The sequence below is a fragment of the Pristiophorus japonicus genome, chromosome 6 (genome assembly GCF_044704955.1).
Source record: "Pristiophorus japonicus isolate sPriJap1 chromosome 6, sPriJap1.hap1, whole genome shotgun sequence".
Taxonomy (NCBI): Eukaryota; Metazoa; Chordata; class Chondrichthyes; family Pristiophoridae; genus Pristiophorus; species Pristiophorus japonicus.
Genome location: NC_091982.1, coordinates 206,638,901 through 206,661,370, shown reverse-complemented (window position 1 = coordinate 206,661,370; position 22,470 = coordinate 206,638,901). Strand labels below are relative to the sequence as shown.

Genomic DNA, 22,470 nt, shown 5'->3' with positions numbered 1-22,470 from the left:
GTGCCATGACAGGAGCTGATGACTGCTGGATGGATCAGAGCCTAATCCGATCCATCATTGACATCAACATAGCCCCAAAGCGAAGGGGGCAGCAGAAGCAGTGTCGCAAAAAGTCAATGCCGGAGCACTTAAGGTCCCAGCTAAGAGAGCCCTTTACAGTCAGCGCCTCACAGCTAACCTGGCGTGCCTTGATGACCCCGAGATGCAGAATGTCCACAGCGTTTGGTCGCCAGGCCTCCATAACCAATGTCTGCAAGGGGACGCTCGGTCACTCAACCAGGAAACACCAGGACTGGTTTGATGAGAATGATCAGGAGATTCAAGAACTAATAGATTGCAAGCGCAGGGCACTTCTGAGCCTTAAACAGCAACCCAACTCAGGAGCAGCAAAGCAGCATTACAGACGGCTAAAGGCTAAGGTCCAACAAAAAACCCGGGACCTGAAGAACAGGTGGTGGATGGAGAAAGCACAGGAGATACAGCAGCTGGCCGACAGCCATGATGTGTGAGGTTTCTTCACCGCAGTCAAGGCCACATTCGGACCAAACTCTCAAGGCCCCACCCCACTCCTGGCCAAGAATGGGGAAACCGTTCAAGGACACCGAGGCAGTCAGGACCGGCTGGAAGGAACACTTCAAAGATCTCCTCAATCGAGACTCTTTCTTTGACTTGAGTGTTCTCGACTCCATTCCACAGCATTCTACCCGCCACCACCTCAGTGAGACCCCAACACTGCACGAGGCAGAAAAGGCCATAAGACAGCTAAAAAACAAGGCTACGGGAGCGGATGGAATCCCTGCTGAGCCACTGAAGTATGGCGGAGAGGCATACTGGCGCGAATACATGACCTCATCTTTCTCATCTGGAGGGAGGAGAGCATGCCGGGAGATCTCAGAGATGCAGTGATCATGACCATCTTTAAAAAAGAGGACAAGTCCGACTGCGGCAACTACAGAGGAATCTCCCTGCTATCAACCACTGGGAAAATCATCGCTAAAGTCCTCCTCAACCGACTTCTCCCCGTGGCCGAGGAGCTCCTCCCAAAGTCGCAGTACAGATTTCGTCCCCTCCGGGGCACAACGGACATGATTTTTGCAGCACGACAGCTGCAGGAAAAATGCAGGGAACAGCACCAGCCCTTATACATGGCCTTCTTTGACCTTACAAAGGCCTTTGACACTGTCAACCGCGAGGGTCTATGGAGCGTCCTCCTCCGTTTCGGATACCCCCAAAAGTACGTCACTGTCCTCCGCCTGCTCCACGACAACATGCAAGCCATGATCCTTAACAACGGATTCATCACAGACCCAATTCACGTCCAGACCAGGGTCAAACAGGGCTGCGTCATTGCCCCAACCCTCTTCTCAATCTTCCTCACTGCCATGCTCCACCTCACAGTTGATAAGCTCCCCGCTGGAGTGGAACTAAACTACAGAACCAGTGGGAAGCTGTTCAACCTTCGCCGTCTCCAGGCCAGGTCCAACACCACCTCAACCTCTGTCATCGAGCTACAGTACACGGATGACGCCTGCGTCTCTGCACACACAGAGGCTGAACTCCAGGAGATAGTCGATGTATTTACCGAGGTGTATGAAAGCATGGGCCTTACGCTAAACATTAGTAAGACAAAGGTTCTCCACCAGCCTGTCCTCGCCGCACAGCACTGCCCCCTAGACATCAAGATCCATGGCATAGCCCTGGACAACACGGACCACTTCCTCTATCTCGGGAGCCTCCTATCAACAAGAGCAGGCATTGATGACGAGATCCAACACCGCCTCTAGTGCACCAGTGCAGCCTTCGGCCACCCGAGGAAAAGTGTGTTTGAAGACCAGTCCCTCAAAACTGTCACCAAGTCCATGGTCTACAGGGCTGTAGTAATACCCACCCTCCTGTATGGCACAGAGACGTGGACCATGTACAGCAGACACCTCAAATCGCTGGAGAAATACCACCAGCAATGTCTCCGCAAGATCCTGCATATCCCCTGGGAGAACAGACGCACAAACATTAGCGTCCTCGTCCAGGCCAGCATCCTCAGCATTGAAGCACTGACCACACTTGATCAGCTCCACTGGGCAGGCCACGTAGTTCGCATGACAGATATGAGATTCTCAAAACAAGTGCTCTACTCGGAACTCGTCCGTGGCAAATGAGCCAAAGATGGGCAGAGGAAACGTTACAAGGACACCCTCAAAGCCTCCCTGATAAAGTGCGACATCCCCACTGACACCTGGGAGTCCCTGGCCATAGACTGCCCTAAGTGGAGGAAGTGCATTCGGGAGGGCGCTGAGCTCCTAGAGTATCGTCGCTGAGAGCATGCAGAAATCAAGCGCAGGCAGCGGAAGGAACATGCGGCAAACCAGGCTCTCTGCCCACCCTTTCCCTCGACGACTATCTGTCCAACTGTGACAGAGACTGTGGTTCTCGTATTGGACTGTACAGCCACCTAAGAACTCATGCTAAGAGTGGAAGCAAGTTCTTCCTCGATTCCGACGGACTGCTTATGATGATGATGATGACTTACTCGCCAATAACCTGTTCACGATGCCCAGTTGGGTTACGCCAGGATCACTCAGTTCGAGACCTCATTATCACCTTGGTCCAAACATGTACAAAAGAGCTGAATTCCAGAGGTGAGGTGAGAGTGACTGCCCTTGACATCAAGGCAGCATTTGACTGAGTGTGGCATCAAGGAGCCTGAGTAAAATTGAAGTCAATGGGAATTGTGACAAAACTATCCACAGGCTGGAGTCATACCTAGCACAAAAGAAGATGGTTGTGGTTGTTGGAGGCCAATCTTCTCAGCCCCAGAACATCGCTGCTGGAATTCCTCAGGGCAGTGTTGTAGGCCTAGCCATCTTTAATAAGTTTGCATTTTGGGAAATTCAGCTGTATAGTAATATTGGGCAACAGCGTCATGTTTGCTGGTGATAAAGGAGCTACAAGTGTTTCGCTAAACAATGCATCAATCATTTGTTTAACACATCTGTGGACAGCAAATTATTCGATATTGAAAATGGTGGATGACCTTGACTGCCACTGGCTCTGCCATTCCTGTGTTGGAAATATTCTAAAGGTGCTTGTATAGCAGTGGAAACAACTCTGCAACTATCTCCATACTCACCTGGAGTTTACAGAAGCACTTTTGATGGCTGATGGTAAGAATTCTTAGCCTTTGCATGACAGTTTCATGCTGGCCAGAATATAACCGATGATCAGAAATTCTCCCCATTACTGATTTTGTAAAGTACAAGACTGGATCTTAAAAATAATATATATACATGTAACATATATATATATATATATATATGTATAGAGAGAGAGAGAGAGAGAGAGAAATAGTTAGACAGACAGGCTTTATTTATAATGTCATATGAACTAGTTTTTTCTCTCTGGATTACTTACAGTCCAATTACAGCCCCGGGCTTTACAGACAACTTCATTGGCATTTTCTTCAGGGTAACAGTCAATCCTTTCAGATTCTGAAGAATTCCATTGCACTGAATATGATTCTCCTAGCACAAGCCAAAGACCTGTTAGACGAGCAACCTATGTAGAGAGAAACGCATTTATTGCAAGGGTAATTTAAGAGTCAGCTATCAGAGTTTTGTTTAGAATAATTCAATTTTTAATCATTATTCTCAATATTACTTTTACAGCATGGCATTCATCCAATAACTAGGGCTTTTCTGGTTTTAGAAAATGCTATTTTTTTTGACCTTCAACAGGATTTTCCTCTAAATCAGCATCCATTTTTTGTGTGGTTTCTAGGTGGGCAGGAGTGGGAAATGTTTTGGAAAGCTCTTCTGCGGGCTCTTCAATCTCTTGGGCTTTCCACTAGAAATGGCACCTGCCTATATTTGGTTTGGGCCCAAGCAAATAACAAGGTATTGGCAGGAAGATCTCATCCAAAGCATTCCTAGTCATTAACACTGTTCGCAACACTGAGTCAAGAATGCCACTGCAATCCTATCATCCAGCGTTGTAAAGGTGTGGGGGACGGAACAACAGTTTTAAATTTAAACGGCTGTCTTGCTCAATGCAATCGATCATATGAACTTGGAGCGAGATATATTTTTTTCATTATTTTTTGTTTTACACCATACCATTGATCACAGTAACTTTCATCCCCCCATTCATTAGCAACTCAGTGGCCCTGAAAATACTGCTGGGTGCCTGCCAGCAACATCCAAGTTAGGCTGCCTCTGGGGCACACTATTTTCCCAGCAGGAACCCCACAAAAGAAGAAAGTCTAGCTAATTTTGTCATAAAAAAGTAATCGATTAAATTTTAACATATATATACACCTAATGTAGTTACAAAGTCATCACTGGTTGCAATAAAGACTAATTTCTTACTGGTACGATGCACTTATCTTTTGGTTTCATTGTTGAAAGACACTCAGTCAACATAATAAAATAAATAAAAGTAACCAATAAAAACATTGTTTATGAGAATCATTATCAGATTAAAGAATGCTATGAAATGTTGCACTGAGTGTACACTATAATTACAGAACTAATACACCCCATGTTCATCTGTCAAAGCAGGGAATAGCCGGAGAAAGAAAAAATACTCCACTTTACAGGAAACTGTTAATTGTTCTTTTCCAAACACACTGTCCGAAGAGATATGTGTCCTTGCCTTCTTTATCGCATTCCAGCAAGAGCCGCAGTGAACTCTGTTGGATTGTACTTTGCATTTAACAAGTGTCACTTACACAGACCTTCATCTTTAAAAGCATTTTGGTGTTACCATCACCTTCCCCCACAGGACAGTCATTTCTTACTTAATTCTCATTCTACATGCATTAGATTTAAAGTTTGAGTTCAAAGTTAATCCTGGAATCAATTAGCTCTGCTACGAATAAGATGTAGCAGAGAACCATTGAGTTAACATTATTTTTGACATCTAAATGGTATAGGTTTAAAAAAAATAATTGCTCAGGCTGAGTAACACAGAATGGAACAGTTAGTGAGCAATGAATTTTGGATGTATTTGATTAAAGAAAGAATTATTGAGATTATCAGAAAGTTTCCATTACCTTAGTAATTGTATTATAAGTGACATTTCCTGGTGGTAAAGGTCTGACAGTAGTTCCCTGTTTCACGATGACGGATGTCGGAGCACTCTTGATGCCAAGGATTTTTATTTCTTCAAATTTAAGGTTGTTTGGGTCAATGTATCCTCTTTTTAATACTTTAAGATCCAAAAGATTCTAAAAGAGAACAAAATAATCATTAAACATATGGAGCAAATTGCATGATTCTTTTTCCTGGTAGTGATGACACGAATCGTGCAAATGAGGTCTGCATTGTAAGGTATTTAGGCCTTGCGCATATTTTGTCCAAAGCAATGAGCTTGCTATCTATTAAAAGAGCAACAGAGGGACAACCATTAAGGATTCGAATAACATTTAATCAAGTATTCCCACCATAATGGCCCAGATTTTGCTGCAGCAGGGCAGCTAGCGGCATCTGCCTTCAGTTAGATGTGCCCTTGCACCTTCAGGATTTTTACGTGGAAAGTTGCTGAAAGTGCGAGCTGATAACATCACAGCGAGGGAAACCGGGCATCTGGGACTTGAGTGAACAGGACAAGTACCTGCGCATTTCCTTAGCTAATCACATTGAAAGATTATGAAATAAACAGCACAAGGACTGAGAAGGAAGTGTAAATTAGCGTGGGTGAATTCAATGACAAATCAGGTACAGAAAGAGAAATAAAGAGAGGGAAAGAAAGATTGGATTAAGAAAGAAAAAAAAGAAACAGAAAGAAAAAGTTAGTTATTTTTAAACTTTACATTTTAAAAAATTGTAATGTATCCACCTGTGAGTACGCTCACAGGTTTGTAGAGCTGTTGAACTACGCACGGGTCCTGGGGGGAAGTCTGGCGACTGGGGAAATGACCCTCTCTTGGCGCAGGGCAGTCATCATCCTGCTGCCTAAGAAGGGTGATCTCCGCCTACTTAAGAACTGGCACCCGGTCTCCCTCCTCAGCACGGACTACAAAATCTTCGCCAGTGTGATGTCTGCTCGCCTTGGCGCCGTGCTGGACCACATGATCCACCCCGACCAGTCCTACACGGTCCCGGGCCGGACAATCCACGATAACATCCATCTGGTCCGGGACCTCATCCATCATTCCCAGGAGGCTGGTCTGTCGGTCGCCTTCCTATCCCTCGACCAAGAGAAGGCGTTCGACAGGGTGGATCATGACTATCTGTTCGGAACTCTGCGCGCTTTCGGATACGGGACGCATTTCGTCGCCCGGATCCGACTTTTGTACGCTGCCGCGGAGTTTCTGATTAAGGTTAACGGATCCTTGACGGCGCCCCTTCGCTTTAGGAGAGGGGTGCGCCAGGGATGCCCCATGTCCGGCCAGTTATATGCCATCTGCGTGGAGCCTTTCCTGCGCCTCTTGCAGACGAGGTTGACGGGACAGGCTCTGCAAGGGCTGGGCGTGGAGATCGTCCTCTCGGCTTAAGGCGATGACGTGCTCCTCACGGTAGAGGATCCCGTTGACCTGCGGAGGATGTGTGAGTGCCAGGAGATTTACTTGGCCGCATCCTCCGCCAGGATCAACTGGGAGAAATGTTCCGGACTCCTGGTGGGTCAGTGGCGGGTGGACTCTCTGCCGGAGGAGCTCAGGTCTTTTGCCTGGAGCACGACCATCTCCTCTATCTGGGAGTCTACCTTAGCCCCGACGAGGAAGCCTGGCCGGCAAACTGGCAAGAGCTGGAGGCCAAGGTCGCCGCTCGCCTAGGGCGCTGGACAGGACTGCTCCGAGTGCTGTCCGACAGGGGTCGAGCGCTAGTCATAAACCAGCTGGTGGCCGCTATGCTGTGGTACCGGCTGGTCACTTTGACCCCACCCCCTGCGTTTGTCGCCAAGATACAGAAGAAGCTGGTGGACTTCTTCTGGAACAACAGGAAGCACTGGGTCTCTGCCGCGGTCTTGAGTCTCCCGCTTAGGGAGGGCGGTCAGTCGTTGGTGTGCGTCAGCACCCAGCTAGCGACTTTCCGTCTTCAGACCCTGCAGAGTTACCTTTATGTTGAGCCCCCTCCTAGGTGGCGTGCGCTGGTGACATATTTCTTCCGCCAGCAGCACAGCCTCAACTACGACACGCAGCTCCTGTTTGTGAGCTTGGGGGGCGTCAGGACCGCCATCCAGGGGCTGCCTGTCTTTTACAAGGAACTCACCAGGGTCTGGAACAAAGTCTCCACCAAGCGCAGCTCTCCACCGGCTGGAGTGGCAGCTGTCCTGCAGGAGCTGCTGCTCGGGAATCCGTACCTCCACGACCGAGGTTTTCGGTGGCAGTCGGACGAGAGGGCTGTGGCTGGTGAGGTGACCAGGGTCAGGGACCTGCTCGATGGCGGAGGAGAGGGCTGGATGGCGCCAGGCACGCTGGCGCGGCGCCTAAACTCTGCCAACGTCCGCCACGCGGCCGATGCCATCGAGTCGCTAAAAACAGCTTTGGGCCCTGACTCCGTTAGGTGTGTCGAGGAGGCTCAAGCACGTGGGGAGATCCCGTCCGAACTGACCCCCGTTCGGACAGAATTCCTCATCGACGCCAAACCCCGGAACCTCCCTTGAGAGCCGGAGCCTCACAACTTGAGCCGCCTCGGGGAAATCCCCTCTGTGCCTTTCAGTTCCGCGCGGAGGGGTTTCCTGTACGGGCTGCTCCTGCACACTCTCAACCTTGCCATCCTCGCCTGCCGTCCGGATACGCCATGGTGTACCATCTTGCCATCAGGAGGAGGCGGGGGTCCCTGATGGAGTGCACTTGACGCGGGAGTCCTCCCACTATTTATCGGGGACTTGGCCTGGAGGGTGGTGCACGGAGCAGTCCCGTGCAATACATTTTTAAGCCGGTTCACGGGCTCCCAGGCCGCTTGCAATTTCTGCGGTCTGGAAGAGTCCGTGTTCCACGTTTTTATGGAGTGTGCGAGGTTGCAGCCACTGTTCCATTATTTAAAGGGGCTGCTCCTCAATTTTTGGTTGCACTTCAGTCCCACACTCCTGATCTTTGGACAACCTGTGCGGAGGGGAGCGGATTGGTCCAAGGGCCTCCTCGTAGGACTGCTGCTGGGCACGGCCAAGGGGGCCATCAGCCGATCCAGGCAGCGGGCGGTCGAGTGGGTCGTTCAGCCTGACTGCCTGCCTCTCTTCCGTGCTTACATCCGCACCAGGGTGTCCTTAGAGATGGAGCACGCGGTGTCCACCGGTATGCTCGCGGCCTTCCGTGAGAGGTGGGCGCCGGAGGGACTGGCGTGCATTGTCACCCCCGGCAACCAAATTTTAATTTAATTTTATTTGTTTTAAAGTTTAATTTGTTTTAATTAGCCGGGTTTTAGTGTCCCCCTCCTCTTTTATAGGGGGCACTTGTAAATTATATGATTTTATTGCCCCCCAAAAAAATTAAAAAAAACAAAACAAAACATTTTTTTTAAAAAACACAAAAAAAAAGGGCAGTTGAAATGTGGCTGGAGTGTTCCCCAAATAAGGGGGCACTTGATTTAATGTTAATTATGTTTTACTCCAAAAGAGTTGTAGAGCTGTTGAACTACGCATGTGTCCTGGGGGGATGTCTGGCGACCGGGGAGATGCCCCTCTCTTGGCACAGGGCTGTCATCGTCCTGCTGCCGAAGAAGGGCGATCTCCGCCTACTTAAGAACTGGCGCCCGGTCTCCCTCCTCAGCATGGACTATAAAATCTTCACCAGGGTGATGTCTGCTTGCCTTGGTGCCATGCTGGACCATATGATCCACCCCGACGAGTCCTACACGGTCCCAGGCCGGACAATCCACGATAATCTTCATCGGGTCCGGGACCTGATCCATCATTCCCAGGAGGCTGGTCTGTCGGTCGCTTTCCTATCCCTCGACCAAGAGAAGGCGTTCAACAGGGTGGATCACGACTATCTGCTCGGAACTCTGCGCGCTTTCGGGTTCGAGACGCATTTCGTCGCCCGGATCCGATTTTTGTACGCTGCCGCAGAGTTTCTGATTAAGGTTAATGGGTCTTTGACAGCGCCCAATCGCTTTAAGAGAGCGGTGCGCTAGGGATGCCCCATGTCCGGCCCTACGGCCACACTAATCTGAAAACGTCCGATCTCATCTGATCTTGGAAACTAAACAGAGTCAGGCCTGGTTAGTACTTGGATGGGAGACCACCTGGGAATACCGGTGCAGTAGGCTTTAGCCATCTGCATGGAGCCTTCCCTGCGCCTCCTGCGGACGAGGTTGACGGGACTGGCTCTTCAAGTGCCGGGCGTGGAGGTCGTCCTCTCGGCTTACGCCGATGACGTGCTCCTCAGGGTAGCGGATCCCGCTGATCTGCAGAGGATCTGTGAGTGCCAGGTGATTTACTCGGCCGCATCCTCCGCCAGGATCAAATGGTGGAAATGTTCCGGACTCCTGGTGGGTCAGTGGCGGGTGGACTCCCTGCCGGAGGAGCTCAGCCCTTTTGCCTGGAGCACGACCCATCTCCTCTATCTGGGAGTCTATCTTAGCCCCGACGAGGAAGCCTGGCCGGCAAACTGGCAAGAGCTGGAGGCCAAGGTCGCCGCTCGCCTAGGGCGCTGGACAGAACTGCTTCGAGTGCTGTCCGACAGGGGTCGAGCGCAAGTCATAAACCAGCTGGTGGCCACTATTCTGTGGTACCGGCTGGTCACTTTGACCCCACCCCCTGCGTTTGTCGCCAAGGTACAGAAGAAGCTGGTGGACTTCTTCTGGAACAACAGGAAGCACCGGGTCTCTGCCGCGGTCTTGAGTCTCCCGCTTAGGGAGGGCGGTCAGTCGTTGGTGTGCGTCAGCACCCAGTTAGCGACTTTCCGTCTTCAGACCCTGCAGAGATACCTTTACGCTGAGCCCCCTCCTAGGTGGCGTGCGCTGGTGACATATTTCTTCCGCCAGCAGCACAGCCTCAACTACGACACGCAGCTCCTGTTTGTGAGCTTGGGGGGCGTCAGGACCGCCATCCAGGGGCTGCCTGTCTTTTACAAGGAACTCACCAGGGTCTGGAACAAAGTCTCCACCAAGCGCAGCTCTCCACTGGCTGGAGTGGCAGCTGTCCTGCAGGAGCCGCTGCTCGGGAATCCGTACCTCCACGACCGAGGTTTTCGGTGGCAGTCGGACGAGAGGGCTGTGGCTGGCATGGTAACCAGGGTCAGGGACCTGCTCAATGGCGGAGGAGCGGGCTGGATGGCACCAGACATGCTGGCACGGCACCTAAATTCGGCCAACGTCTGCCGTGCGGCCGATGCCATCGAGTCGCTAAAAATAGCTCTGGGCCCTAACTCCGTTAGCTGTGTTGAGGAGGCTCAAGCACGTGGGGAGATCCCGTCCGAACTGACCCCCGTCCGGATGGAATTCCTCATCGGTGCCAAACCCCGGAACCTCCCTCGGGAGCCGGAGCCTCACAACTTGAGCCGCCTCGGTGAAATCCCCTCCATGCCTTTCAGTTCTGCGCGGAGGGGTTTCCTGTACGGGCTGCTCCTGCACACTCTCAACCTTGCCATCCTTGTCTGCCGTCCAGACACGCCATGGCGTACCATCTTGCCGTCTGGAGGAGGCGGGGTCCCCGATGGAGTGCACTCTACGCGGGAGTCCTCCCACTATTTATCGGGGACTTGGCCTGGAGGGTGGTGCACAGAGCAGTCCGTGCAACAAATTTTTAAGCCGGTTCACGGGCTCCCAGGCCGCCTGCAATTTCTGCGGTCTGGAAGAGTCCGTGTTCCATGTTTTTATTGAATGCACGAGGTTGCAGCACCTGTTCCATTATTTAAAGGGGCTGCTCCTCACATTCTGGCTGCATTTCAGTCCCATACTCCTGATCTTTGGGCACCCTGTGCGTAGGGGAGCGGGTAGGTCCGAGGGCCTCCTCGTAGGACTGCTCCTGGGCACGGCCAAGGGTGCCATCAGCCGGTCCAGGCAGCGGGCGGTTGAGGGGGTCGTTCAGCCCGACTGCCTGCCTCTCTTCCGCGCTTTCATTCGAGCCAGGATGTCCTTGGAGATGGAGCACGCAGTGTCCACCGGTACGCTCGCGGCCTTCCGTGAGAGGTGGGTGCCGGAGGGACTGGAGTGCATAGTTACCCCCGGCATCCAAATTTTCATTTGATGTTATATGTTTTAAAGTTTAATTTGTTGTAATGCCGGGTTTTAGTGTCCCCCCAGTCAGGGGGCAGTTGTATAATTTGCCTCTCGGTGCCCGAAAAAACCCCACAAAAAATCCGACAAAAAAAAAGGGCACTTGAAAAGTTTTTGGAGGGTATCCTCCCTTTAATAAGGGGGCACTTGAGTTAATGTTTATTTTGTTTCAGCAAAAGAGTTGGTAGAGCTGTTGAACCACGCGCGGGTCCAGGGGTAAAGTCTGGCGACCGGGGAGATGCCCCTCTCTTGGCGCATGGCAGTCATCGTCTTGCTGCCTAAGAAGGGCGATCTCCGCCAACTTAAGAACTGGTGCCCAGTCTCCCTTCTCAGCACAGACTATAAAACCTTCGCCAGGGTGATGTCTGCTTGCTTTGGCACCATGCTGGACCACATGATCCACCCCGACCAGTCCTACACGGTCCCGGGCCGGACATTCCAGGATAACATCCATCTGGTCCGGGACCTGTTCCTATCATTCCCAGGAGGCTGGTCTGTCAGTCGCCTTCCTATCCCTAGACCAAGAGAAGGCGTTCGACATGGTGGATCACAAATATCTGTTCGGAACTCTGCACGCTTTCGGGTTCGGGATGCATTTCGTCGCCCGCATCCGACTTTTGTACGCCGCCGCAGAGTGTCAGATTAAGGTTAACGGGTCTTTGACAGCGACCAATCACTTTGGGAGAGGGGTGCGCCAGGGATGCCCCATGTCCAGCCAGTTATACGCCATCTGCGTGGAGCCTTTCCTGCGCCTCCTGCGGACGAGGTTGACGGGACTGGCGTGGAGGTCATCCTCTCGGTTTACGGTCCTCATGGCCGAGGATCCCGTTAACATGCGGAGGATGCGTGACTGCCAGGAGATTTACTCGGCTGCATCCTCCGCGCGGATCAACTGGGAGAAATGTTCCGGACTCCTGGTGGGTCAGTGGCGGGTGGACTCCCTGCCGGAGGAGCTCAGGCCTTTTGCCTGGAGTACGACCCATCTCCTCTATCTGGGAGTCTACCTTAGCCCCGACAAGGAAGGCTGGCCCGCGAACTGGCAAGAGCTGGAAGCCAAGGTCGCCACTTGCCAAGAGCGCTGGACAGAACTGCTCAGAGTGCTGTCCTACAGGGGTCAAGAGCTAGTCATAAACCAGCTGGTGGCCGCTATGCTGTGGTACTGGCTGGTCACTTTGACCCCACCCTCTGCGTTTGTCGCCAAGATACAGAAGAAGCTGGTGGACTTCTTCTGGAACAATTGGAAGCACTGGGTCTCTGCCGCGGTCTTGAGTCTCCTGCTCAGGGAGGGCGGTCAGGCGTTGGTGTGCATCGGCACCTAGCTAGCAACTTTCCATCTTCAGACCCTGCAGAAATACCTTTACTTTGAGCTCCCTCCTCGGTGGCGTGCGCTGGCGACGTACTTCTTCCGCCAGCAGTACAGCCTGAATTACGACACGCAGCTCCTGTTTGTGAGAATGGGGGGCGTTAGGACCGCCGTGCAGAGGCTGCCTGTCTTTTACCAGGAACTCATCAGGGACTGGCACAGAGTCACCACCAAGCGCAGCTCTCCACCATCTGGAGTGGCGGCTGTCCTGCAGGAGCCGCTGCTCAGGAATCTGTACCTCCACGACCGCGGTTTTAGGTGGCAGGCGGATGAGAGGGCTGTGGCTGGCGAGGTAACCAGGGTCAGGGACCTGCTCGATGGCGGAGGAGTGGGCTGGATGGCGCCAGACGTTCTAAACTGGGCTGACGTCCGTCGCGTGGCCGATGCCATCGAGTCGCTAAAAACAGCTCTGGGCCCTGATTCCGTTCAGTGCGTCGAGGAGGCTCAAGCACGTGGGGAGATCTTGTCCGAACTGCCCCCCGAACGGACGGAATTCCTCATCGGCGCCAAGCCCTGAAACCTCCCTCGGGAGCCAGCGCCTCACAACTTGAGCCGCCTCGGGGAAATCCCCTCCGTACCTTTCAGTTCTGCGCGGAGGGGTTTCCTGTACAGGCTGCTGCTGCACACTATCAACCTTGCCATCCTCGTCTGCCGTCCGGACACGCCTTGGCTCACCATCTTGCCGTCCGGAGGAGGCGGGGATCACGATGGAGTGCACTCTACGCGGGAGTCCTCCCACTATTTACCGGGGACTTGACCTGGAGGGTGGTGCACGGAGCAGTCCCATGCAAAAATTTTTAAGCCGGTTCACGGGCTCCCAGCCAGCCTGCAATTTCGGCGGTCTGGAGGAGTCCGTGTTCCATGTTTTTATGGAATGTGTGAGGTTGCAGCCCCTGTTTCACTTTTTTAAGGGGCTGCTCCTCAAATTCTGGTTGCACTTCAGTCCCACACTCCTGATCTTTGGGCACCCTGTGCGGAGGGGAGAAGGTAGTTCCGAAGGCCTCCTCGTAGGACTGCTCCTGGGCATGCCCAAGCGTGCCATCAGCCGGTTCAGGCAGCGGGCGGTTGAGGGGGTCGTTCAGTCCGACTGCCTGCCTCCCTTCCGCGCCTACATCCGAGCCAGGGTGTCCCTGGAGATGGAGCACGTGGTGTCCAACGGTACGCTCGCGGCCTTCTGCGAGAGGTGGGCGCCGGAGGGGCTGGAGTGCATCATCACCCCCGGCAACCAAATTTTAATTTGATTTTACATGTTTTAAAGTTTAATTTGTTTTATTGCCGGGTTTTAGTGTCCCCCTCCCCTTTTATAGGGGGCACTTGCATATATTTGTGTTTTAGTGCCCCCAAAAAAACCCCCAAAAAAATCAAAAAAAAACACAAAAAACCCCCAAAAGAAACAAAAAAAAGGGGACACTTGAAAAGTGTTTGGAGTTTACCCCCACTTTAATCGGGGGGGGACTTGCTTTAATGTTTATTTCTGTTACAACCAAAAAAAAAGAGTTGTAGAGCTGTTAATTTGAGAGTGGCTTAGCCAGTCAAGTGATGTTTGCAAGACACAATAAAACCCCAGCCAGTTGTTTTCGGGGGATCCACGATGAGCCTGGTGGATGAACTGATAATGTATTGTGTGATTGTTAAACCTTTTGTTAATAAACCAACTGGTTCTTAGTCGCAATGTGTTGCAATGAATTCTTAAGCAAAGAACCCATGAACCAAATACATTACAAAATTGCGCCGAGGATGGGTTTTCTTCATGAAGACATTTTTGGTGGAATTTCCTTTCATGAGAAGGCAAATGCAAGTGGAGCACAACAAGGAGATATACTGGCAGTGTGATTCCTGAATGAGAAATTGGTGGTACCATTTTTTTTGTGAGTACTGAACAATGTTGAACTGATAAAAAGAGCTAATGGAAATACATTTAGAGCCATTGAAAAGCAATTCAAGATTCTCAGATGAAAGCTATTCTGTCAATCATGATTGGTGCAAAGAATTATGGTATCTTAGTGAATTTGTTAATCCCGAGAAAGATTAGGGATGCTTCATTCTCAGACATACTCCAGATATTGGAGAATCATTTTGACTCACAGCTTTTGGAAATAGCAGAGAGCTATATGTTCGCAAAGAGAAACTAAAGACCTGATGAAACCATCAGTGAAAACAGTGTTGCTATAAAAAAACTATCTCTACACTGCAATTTTGGAGGATTCCTAGATAGGGTTCTTCAAGATAAACTTATATGTGGACTAACAGATAAATTCATCCTGTCAAAATTGTTCCGGTACAGATGATCTCTCTTTTGAGAAAGCTTGCAAGATAGCCACCTCCACGGAGATGACAGAGAAAAATATTAAGGAATTTCACCCATTACCGGCAGTAGCAGCAGTTCACAGTCACCGGGCTGTAGAAAAGTAGAAGAGTGTGAGCCCTAGTAGGAGGGAGAGTTATGAAATCAAGACGAATAGACATCATAGGTGTAATGGCAACCATACTACACAGCAGTGTCAGTTCAAGTGGGCAAGATGCTACTGCTGTTAAGTAAGGGGACACATTGCAGCCGCATGTAATTCCAAGGACAGGCCCAATGACTTCGCTGGGGTGGAAACCGATCAGAACAGTGTAGGTATTGGTGTATATGCACTGAAGGGCATGACAGTACATTCCTTATGGCAGGAATTCAGAACGTTAGTACTGGGTAATAATTGATGGATTAATATGACAATAGATACAGCTGCTGATTGCTTAATAATGAGTCAGGATGCGTACTGCAAGAATTTCAGGGGTATACCACTAAAAGCGAGCTAAGCAGAGCTGAAAACATATTCAGGGGAAAAACTGCAGACGCTTCGACAAATGAAGTGTATAGTACAATACCAGGGGCAACAAGCAAGATTACCTATTATTATAGAAAAATATGTCAATCAGCCAACACTTACAGTCAAAGATTGGCTAAGAGTGCTTTGTTTGGATTGGTACAGCATTTGAAGTATAGAACTGGTTAAATCTCCGTTAGATAATCTGCTGGAGAAATATGCTAACATGTTTGAGGACTCATACAAGGGCATCAAGGGACACAATGCATATATTTGGAATTGGTCGGATGTCAAACCTTTTTTTTGTAGACGAAGGCCGGTACCATATGCATTAAAATCACAGGTTGAGCGAGAGCTTGATAAGTTGGAGAAAAACTGCGTTTTAGTGAAGACTGATAGGAGTGACTGGGCCACCCCATTAGTTGAAGTTCCGAAGGCAGTCAAAACAGTACGGCTCTCTGGGGATTATAAAATTACCATGAATCAAGCAGTTGATGATGAACAGTACCCTTTACAGGACCTGTATGCAGAACTGGCAAGAGCCAAATTATTCACAAAAGTGGATCTCTCCCCTGCCTATGCTCAACTCAACATTGACAACGATAGTCAGCAGTATCTGACAGTCAACACGCACAAAGGTTTGTATTCATGCACTAAGTTGCTCTATGGCATCAAGTCCTCACCAAAGATATTTCAGGCTACCATGGATCAGATCTTACAGGGAATGAATCACTGTTTGTGCAATCAAGATGATATGTTGATAACCACCGGCACAGAGAGGGAAAGCCTGGAAATCTGAGAAGAAGTACTCAAATGGTTCAATAACTATAATCTGAAGCTGAAAAGGAGTAAATGTGCATTCATACAGCATGAGGTGGTTTATCTAGGATTGCGGGTTGATGAAAATGGTCTCCAACCAGTTAAGGAGAGAGTGCAAGCCATCATGATGGCTCTGGAACGGAAAAACGGTACTGAATTACAATCGTTTTTAGGCATGGTCCAATATTATGCTTGTTTTCTTCCTGGACTAGCAATGTGCTCGCACCACTCCATTATTTATTAAAGAAAGAGGTGCGTTGGATATGGGACAAAGAGCAACAGAATGCATACGACACAAGCAAGCGACGCTTGAACAGTCGTGCTCTTCTCGTCCATTATAATCTGACTCGTGAACCAAGACTTGCATGTGATGCCTCTGAGTATGGCATGGGAGCAGTGATCAGCCATGATATGAATGATTGGCAGGAAAAAACAGTTGTCTTTGCATCGCGTACACTCAACAAAAGCGAACAAAATTATGCCCAGATTGAGAAAGAGACTTTGGAAATTATATTTGGTATTAAAAAGTTTCACCAGTTTCTTTTGGGACGCCAAACGACGCTAGTAACTGATCACACACCTTTAGTAGCTATCCTAGGCCCAAAGGTGGCAATCCCATCTATGGCGGCTTCCAGAATGCAAAGGTGGGCTTTTTTATTGTCTCAGTACGATTACAAATCAAGTATCGCATGTCGAAGCAGAATGCAGTGGTCGATGCCCTCATGAAGATTCTGAAATTGGCCATGAACAGTCAATCTTCACGCTAGATGTTACTGATGAGGACTTTCTGGTCACCACCTCGTTAATTATAGAGCACACACAGAAAGATGCCACGTTACAGTGGGCCTATGTGCAAATCCCACAAGGGGGGGGTCTGACGATCAGATGCATTTAGATGAGGGGATAAAGCCCTTTTTTCATTGTTGGCATGAATTATCATGTGAGCAGGGATGTCTGAAATGGGGCCTGAGAGTAATCATTCCCAATGCATTCCAGGCCAATGTCTTGACGGTACTTCATGGTGAGCGTACTGGCATCGTAGCCATGAAATCGGTAGCCTGAAGTTTTGTTTACTTGCCTGGGTTGGATAAAGACTTAGAAGTATTAGTAAGTAAGTGTACTATCTATCAAGACCATGCCAGCTAAAATGTCTTGGCCAACGAGACCATTCCAAGGAATACATTTTGGAGGAAAAATTGCCGTCGGAGGCTTCATTCGTACGAACGCCGCCGACCCCCAAAAAATCTACAAAAGTACCTGGTGGTCCCGGAGGAACATGGATATCCCATTCGGAGGCCTAAATTAGATGTGCAGCGCATGGGAGGATGCCTTTCAGGTATGTACGTACAAACTGGAGTCATGTGGGCCTGGACCACCAAGCACTATGCAGTATTCTCATTGATAAAAATGGGAGATCTGTTTGTATGGACTCCTATTACTATCAACGAGAAAAGCCACTAAAACACCGAAACACAGCGCGGCTGGAGGGGGGCGGACTTGGGCCCAGCGTGTCGTGCAGTGCCGGCAGGGGCATGCATGACTGTTTCAGTGTGCACACATGCGCAATGGGCACTCCAATAGACAAATGGCGCAAGAGCGTGCAAGAAGAACCAAGAATTTCCTCCATGGAAATTAGTAATGTTTACTGAGGAGAAATGGCTGGAGCTGGATATCAGCAAGAGTGGTCCGTCAAAGTTCTCCCCCAAGGAAATGAGGAAAAGCTGGAACCTCGTTGCCGAAGAATTCTCCACTGGGGTCAATACTGCTAGATCTGGAAGCCAGTGCAAGAAGAAATGGCAGGACATTGGTCAAGTAGTGAGTGTAAGTAATATCTTCATCTTTAAATTGAATTGCAGTGGAAAATGTGAGCATCTGTATGTGTCCCACCCATCAGAAGCGCACCTTGTCTGACAATTTATATTTTCATCTTTGCAGAAGAAATTGGCCCACAACAAGAGGGAGAGAACTAGAAGAGGAGGAGATCCGTCAAATCTACATCAACTGTCACCCCTGGAACAGAGGATTGCTGCCTTGCTGACTCGCACTGGCAGAAAAAGAATAAGCTCTGCACAAGCTGGACCCACACGTGAGGGTGAGGGTGAGTCATTAAAATGCATAGTGGCCTTTCAAATCAACCTGCTGACTGGCCTGCTACACGTGAGACTACTCATGCCACTCATCCTGCCCCCTCGTGTGCTGCTAACCGTTTGACTGTTGTATTGTCTTTTGCAGAAGAAGACAACATTCCTCAAGATGCTGAGAATCCAGATGCGTGCGCTCCAGACCAAGGCGGGTGGGGGCAGGAGTGGTCCATCGAAATGTGTGCTCAGTCGAATGCTGGCAGTGATATCGATCAGGACATATCACAGGGCATCACACAGCCAGAATCCTCCATTAGCTCCTTAGCAACCTTCCATGGGTTCACACCTTCCGCGGTCGCGGGTCCGAGTGGCGGTCGGGAAATGCATCTTGGGACACCCAGTGTCCCACCATCCCAGCCTGCACCTCGCACTGGAGGGTGCCACTAGATAGACCTACGGCAAGGGGAAGGAGAAGCCGACCAGGCTCTCCTGAGAGGCAGCCCTCAGTAGAAGTAAATCAGGTTTTTTCATTGGGTGAGGAGACCAATGCCCTCACAAGATCACTCGTGGTGGCCGTCAGTGGGATGCGTGATGATGTCGCCACACTATTGGGTGAAATCTCTGCACTAAGACGGAATGTTGGGGCGGGTATTTCAGAGGGTGTGCAGATGATGGCAGATGCTATGAGGGATCTGGCTTCTGCAATAAGGGCACAAAGGCCGGAGACTCAAATTTCACTCCCACTTTACTCCATGCACCATCCATCGGAAAACCCAAGCCAGGTCCCCAAACCCACCCACCACCATCACCGACCCCATGAGGAAGTGCACTTTCCATGAGATGTGGATGAGGGATGGGTGCAGACTTTCTTTCCTTCTGTGGATATTGTTGTTGTTGTTTATATCGTTGAAGTGCACTGTAAAATTCACAATAAAAGATATTTTGCACCAAAACTGTATCATCCTCCATTAGGACCACGCAACATTTAGGATCAACTGTAAAAAGTAAAAATCCCTCATCCCTACAGTCACGCGTGCCTGCCGCCCCTAGCCCTGGTGGGAGGGCGAGCCGGTGCGTTCTGCAGTTGGCAAGGTAGGACTGCTCTATTTTCTGTAGCTGATTTATCTTTCTTTTATTTGTGGTAATTTTGTGCAGCTGTTGTGCTGAAGATGTTGTAATGTTGTGCTGATGTTGTGAAGGTCTTTAGAGCTTTGGAATCCTCTAACTCACCTTCTCCCCCTCCCCCCCCCCCAACTCCCTGCCCTATCTCTGGCTACCTGCGCTGATTTCTTAAATGTAGGTAAGGTTTTTCTGTGCCTACAAAAGTGGCCACATACATTGGTCTAAGTTAGTTTGGAGTAACTTTCAGCTGGCCAAATTTGCTTCTATGGCCAAAACAGGCGTAAGTGGCTGGTCACGCCCCTTTTGGAGAAAAAAAATTAAACTAAAATAAAACCTAACTAACTGACTGACTTACACTGGAGCAAGTTAAATGGGGAAATTTGCGATTTTTAAGTTACTCCAAAAAAAGCTACTTGCTCCAAAAAAAGTGGCGCAACTCCTGGGGAAATTTGAACCCATAGAATATAAAAGCAAAAAGATCATGTTAGAAGTATATAAATCATTGGTTAGACCTCAGCTGGAGTATTGTGGACAATTCAAGACATCACACTTCAGGAAAGATGTAAAGGCCTTAGGAAGAGTACAGATGAAATTTACCTGGATGTTACCAGGGATGAGGGACCTCAGTTATGAGGAGAGGTTGGAAAAGTTAGGACTGTTATCTTTGGACAGAGAATGTTAAGAGATGGCCTAATAGAAGTTTTCAAGATGATGAGAGGTTTTGATCGAGAAAAACTATCCCCTCTGGCGAGTGGGTCAATAACTTGAGGTCATAGATTCAAAATCATTGGCAAAAGATCTAGAGGGGAGATAAGGAGAACATTTTTCACCCAGAGTTGTCGGGATCCGGAATGCTCTACCTGAAAAGCTGGTGGAAGCCGATTCCATAAATATTTTAAAAGGAAGTTGGACAGGTACTTGAGGATGAGGAATTTACAGGGTTATGGACATAAAGTGGGGATGTGGGGCTAAGCATGATGTTTGAAAGAGCCACGAGGCTGAATGGCCTCCTTCAGTGCTGTAAGTTTTTATGATTCTATGATTAAGGAAACTGAGAAGATAAGATTAACCAATATTACTATGCGTCAGTTACCTGGCACTTGCCATCAAGTGCAGCCTGTCAACTTGTATTCTGTGTGTTGCTCCTGAGTGCCAAACTCTCACACCAGCCTACAGCTCTTCTGTTATGTCTTGACTGTATAACTCCACATTGAGCAGGGTACACAGCCACAATGCAATGTACAATTGGAAGCCGTGCTACACTCAATCTTCCAAAGGCTTCAGGTTAAGGCCGGATTAAATCTGGGTTTGTCCCTATTTATCTCACTGAAATAAGATAATTTCCAGTCCAACACTTTTAACTTGGACTCCTTTTCTTTAAATTTTCCCTTTTTTCAAGCTATTTTCCATGTGCACCTTATGAAGTTATTGTTACTATTACCTAGATATTCTCCGACCTTAAGGTAATTAATTTGTCCTGTTTCATTGTTTGGGACCAGATTTAATGCTGCATCCCTCCTTATTAAGCATCCAACATACTGATGAAGGAAACTGGATTTGGATGCATTCTAAGAGTCCTTATCCATTTTGATCAGAAGCTTTTGTCTTATGATACTTAACAATCCCTAGTATTACAACTCTATTATTCATGAATACTCCCCTTAATTGCCTGAAAGATTCATCCTTAATTTCTTTCCTGCCAATGGCTAATAATGTACTCTCAAAATGGTAACAGACCCTTACAATAGAGGAAAGGTAATTGATGAAGCAGATAATGATGGTTGGGGTGAGGACAATATCCTGAGGAACTCTCGGAGTGACGTCCTGGGGCTGTGATGACTGGTTTCTGATAACTACACCATTTGCCTTTGCATGAGGTATGACTTCAGCCACTGGAATGTTTTCTCTTTGACCACCCCACTGACTTTAGAAAGAAAGAAAGACTTGCATTTATTTGGCACCTTTCATGAATACCAGACCTCTCAAAGCGATTTAACAGCCAACTAAGTGCTTTTGGAGTGTAGTCAATGTGGGAAATGCAGCAGCCAACTCACACACAGCAAACTCTCACAAACAGAAATGTGATAATGACCAGATCATTTTTTTTTGTTGATTGAGGGATAAATATTGGCCAGGACACCAGGGATAACTACCCTGCTCTTCTTTGTAATAGTGCCAGGGGATCTTTTACATCCACCTGAGGGGGCAGACGGTTTAATGTTTCATCTGAAAGACGGCACCTCCGACAGTGCAGCACTCCCTCAGCACTACATTAGAGTGTCAGCCCAGGGTTTTTTGTGCGCTCAAGTTCCTAGAGTGGGACTTGAACCCACAACTTTCTGATTTTGAGGCGAGTGTGCTACCCACTGAGTCACAGCTGACACTTAGCTTTAGCTTTTCACGAGCTCCTTGTGCCATACTTCATCAATAACTGCCCTGATGGGCATGTAATGTCAGCATTAAGCACTCTAAAGTAAAGTAAAGCCATTAAACTCACAAATTAAATCTGAAAATTACTATTGGCACTGTTATCATATGAATGCTTAATGTCCTATTTAAATATTTTTCTTAATTATTTTAACAAGGATTTCATCTCTTTATTTTAAATGGGTTAATACATCCTTTAAGTATTCTGTTTAGTGGCTGAATGAATGAGGACGGATGCATTTTGAAATTTGATTATATGCTTTGGTATGTAAGCACGTCTTAGAATTTCCATAAAATGGAGAATGAACTCATCCTGATATTTTTACAGACCCTTTTGGAAACATAATTCCTCTTGACAAAGGGTAACATTTATGCAGTTTAAAGGGATACACAGATACTTCTGTAACAAATCTCAGCCAAAAATCCAAAAAATATGTTCCTTGTACACATTGAGCAGCAAATTTTGTAACAGAATAACGATTAGAAATTGTCGTTGAATCAATTGGAAAAGACTAACCTCTGCAACTGTAAACTGATAGGCAATGTAAGCTTCCCTTTGGAAAGTATCTGCAAGGTAAAATTAGCACAATTTACTGTTCAGCATTACAATGCATCACAAACACTAGTGATTTATTAAATGATCAATTAAATTATATTATTAAGTGATATATTTTTAAAGGCATTCAGGGCTGAGA

General features: G+C 48.5%; 1 protein-coding gene and 1 pseudogene across 1 annotated transcript in view; one reads left to right on the top strand and one right to left on the bottom strand.

Moving 5' to 3' along the window:
• The window catches only part of si (sucrase-isomaltase), a 220,702-nt gene that overhangs the window by 94,081 nt on the left and 104,151 nt on the right, over positions 1 to 22,470 (bottom strand). Inside the window, exons 23-25 of the mRNA XM_070882329.1 lie at positions 22,293 to 22,342; positions 5,048 to 5,221; positions 3,409 to 3,552 (exon numbers count right to left, since the gene is read on the bottom strand). Of these exons, the coding sequence (XP_070738430.1) occupies positions 3,409 to 3,552; positions 5,048 to 5,221; positions 22,293 to 22,342 (368 nt within the window). The remainder of the gene's footprint in view (positions 1 to 3,408; positions 3,553 to 5,047; positions 5,222 to 22,292; positions 22,343 to 22,470) is intronic.
• Positions 9,086 to 9,203, top strand: LOC139266335 (5S ribosomal RNA; annotated as a pseudogene).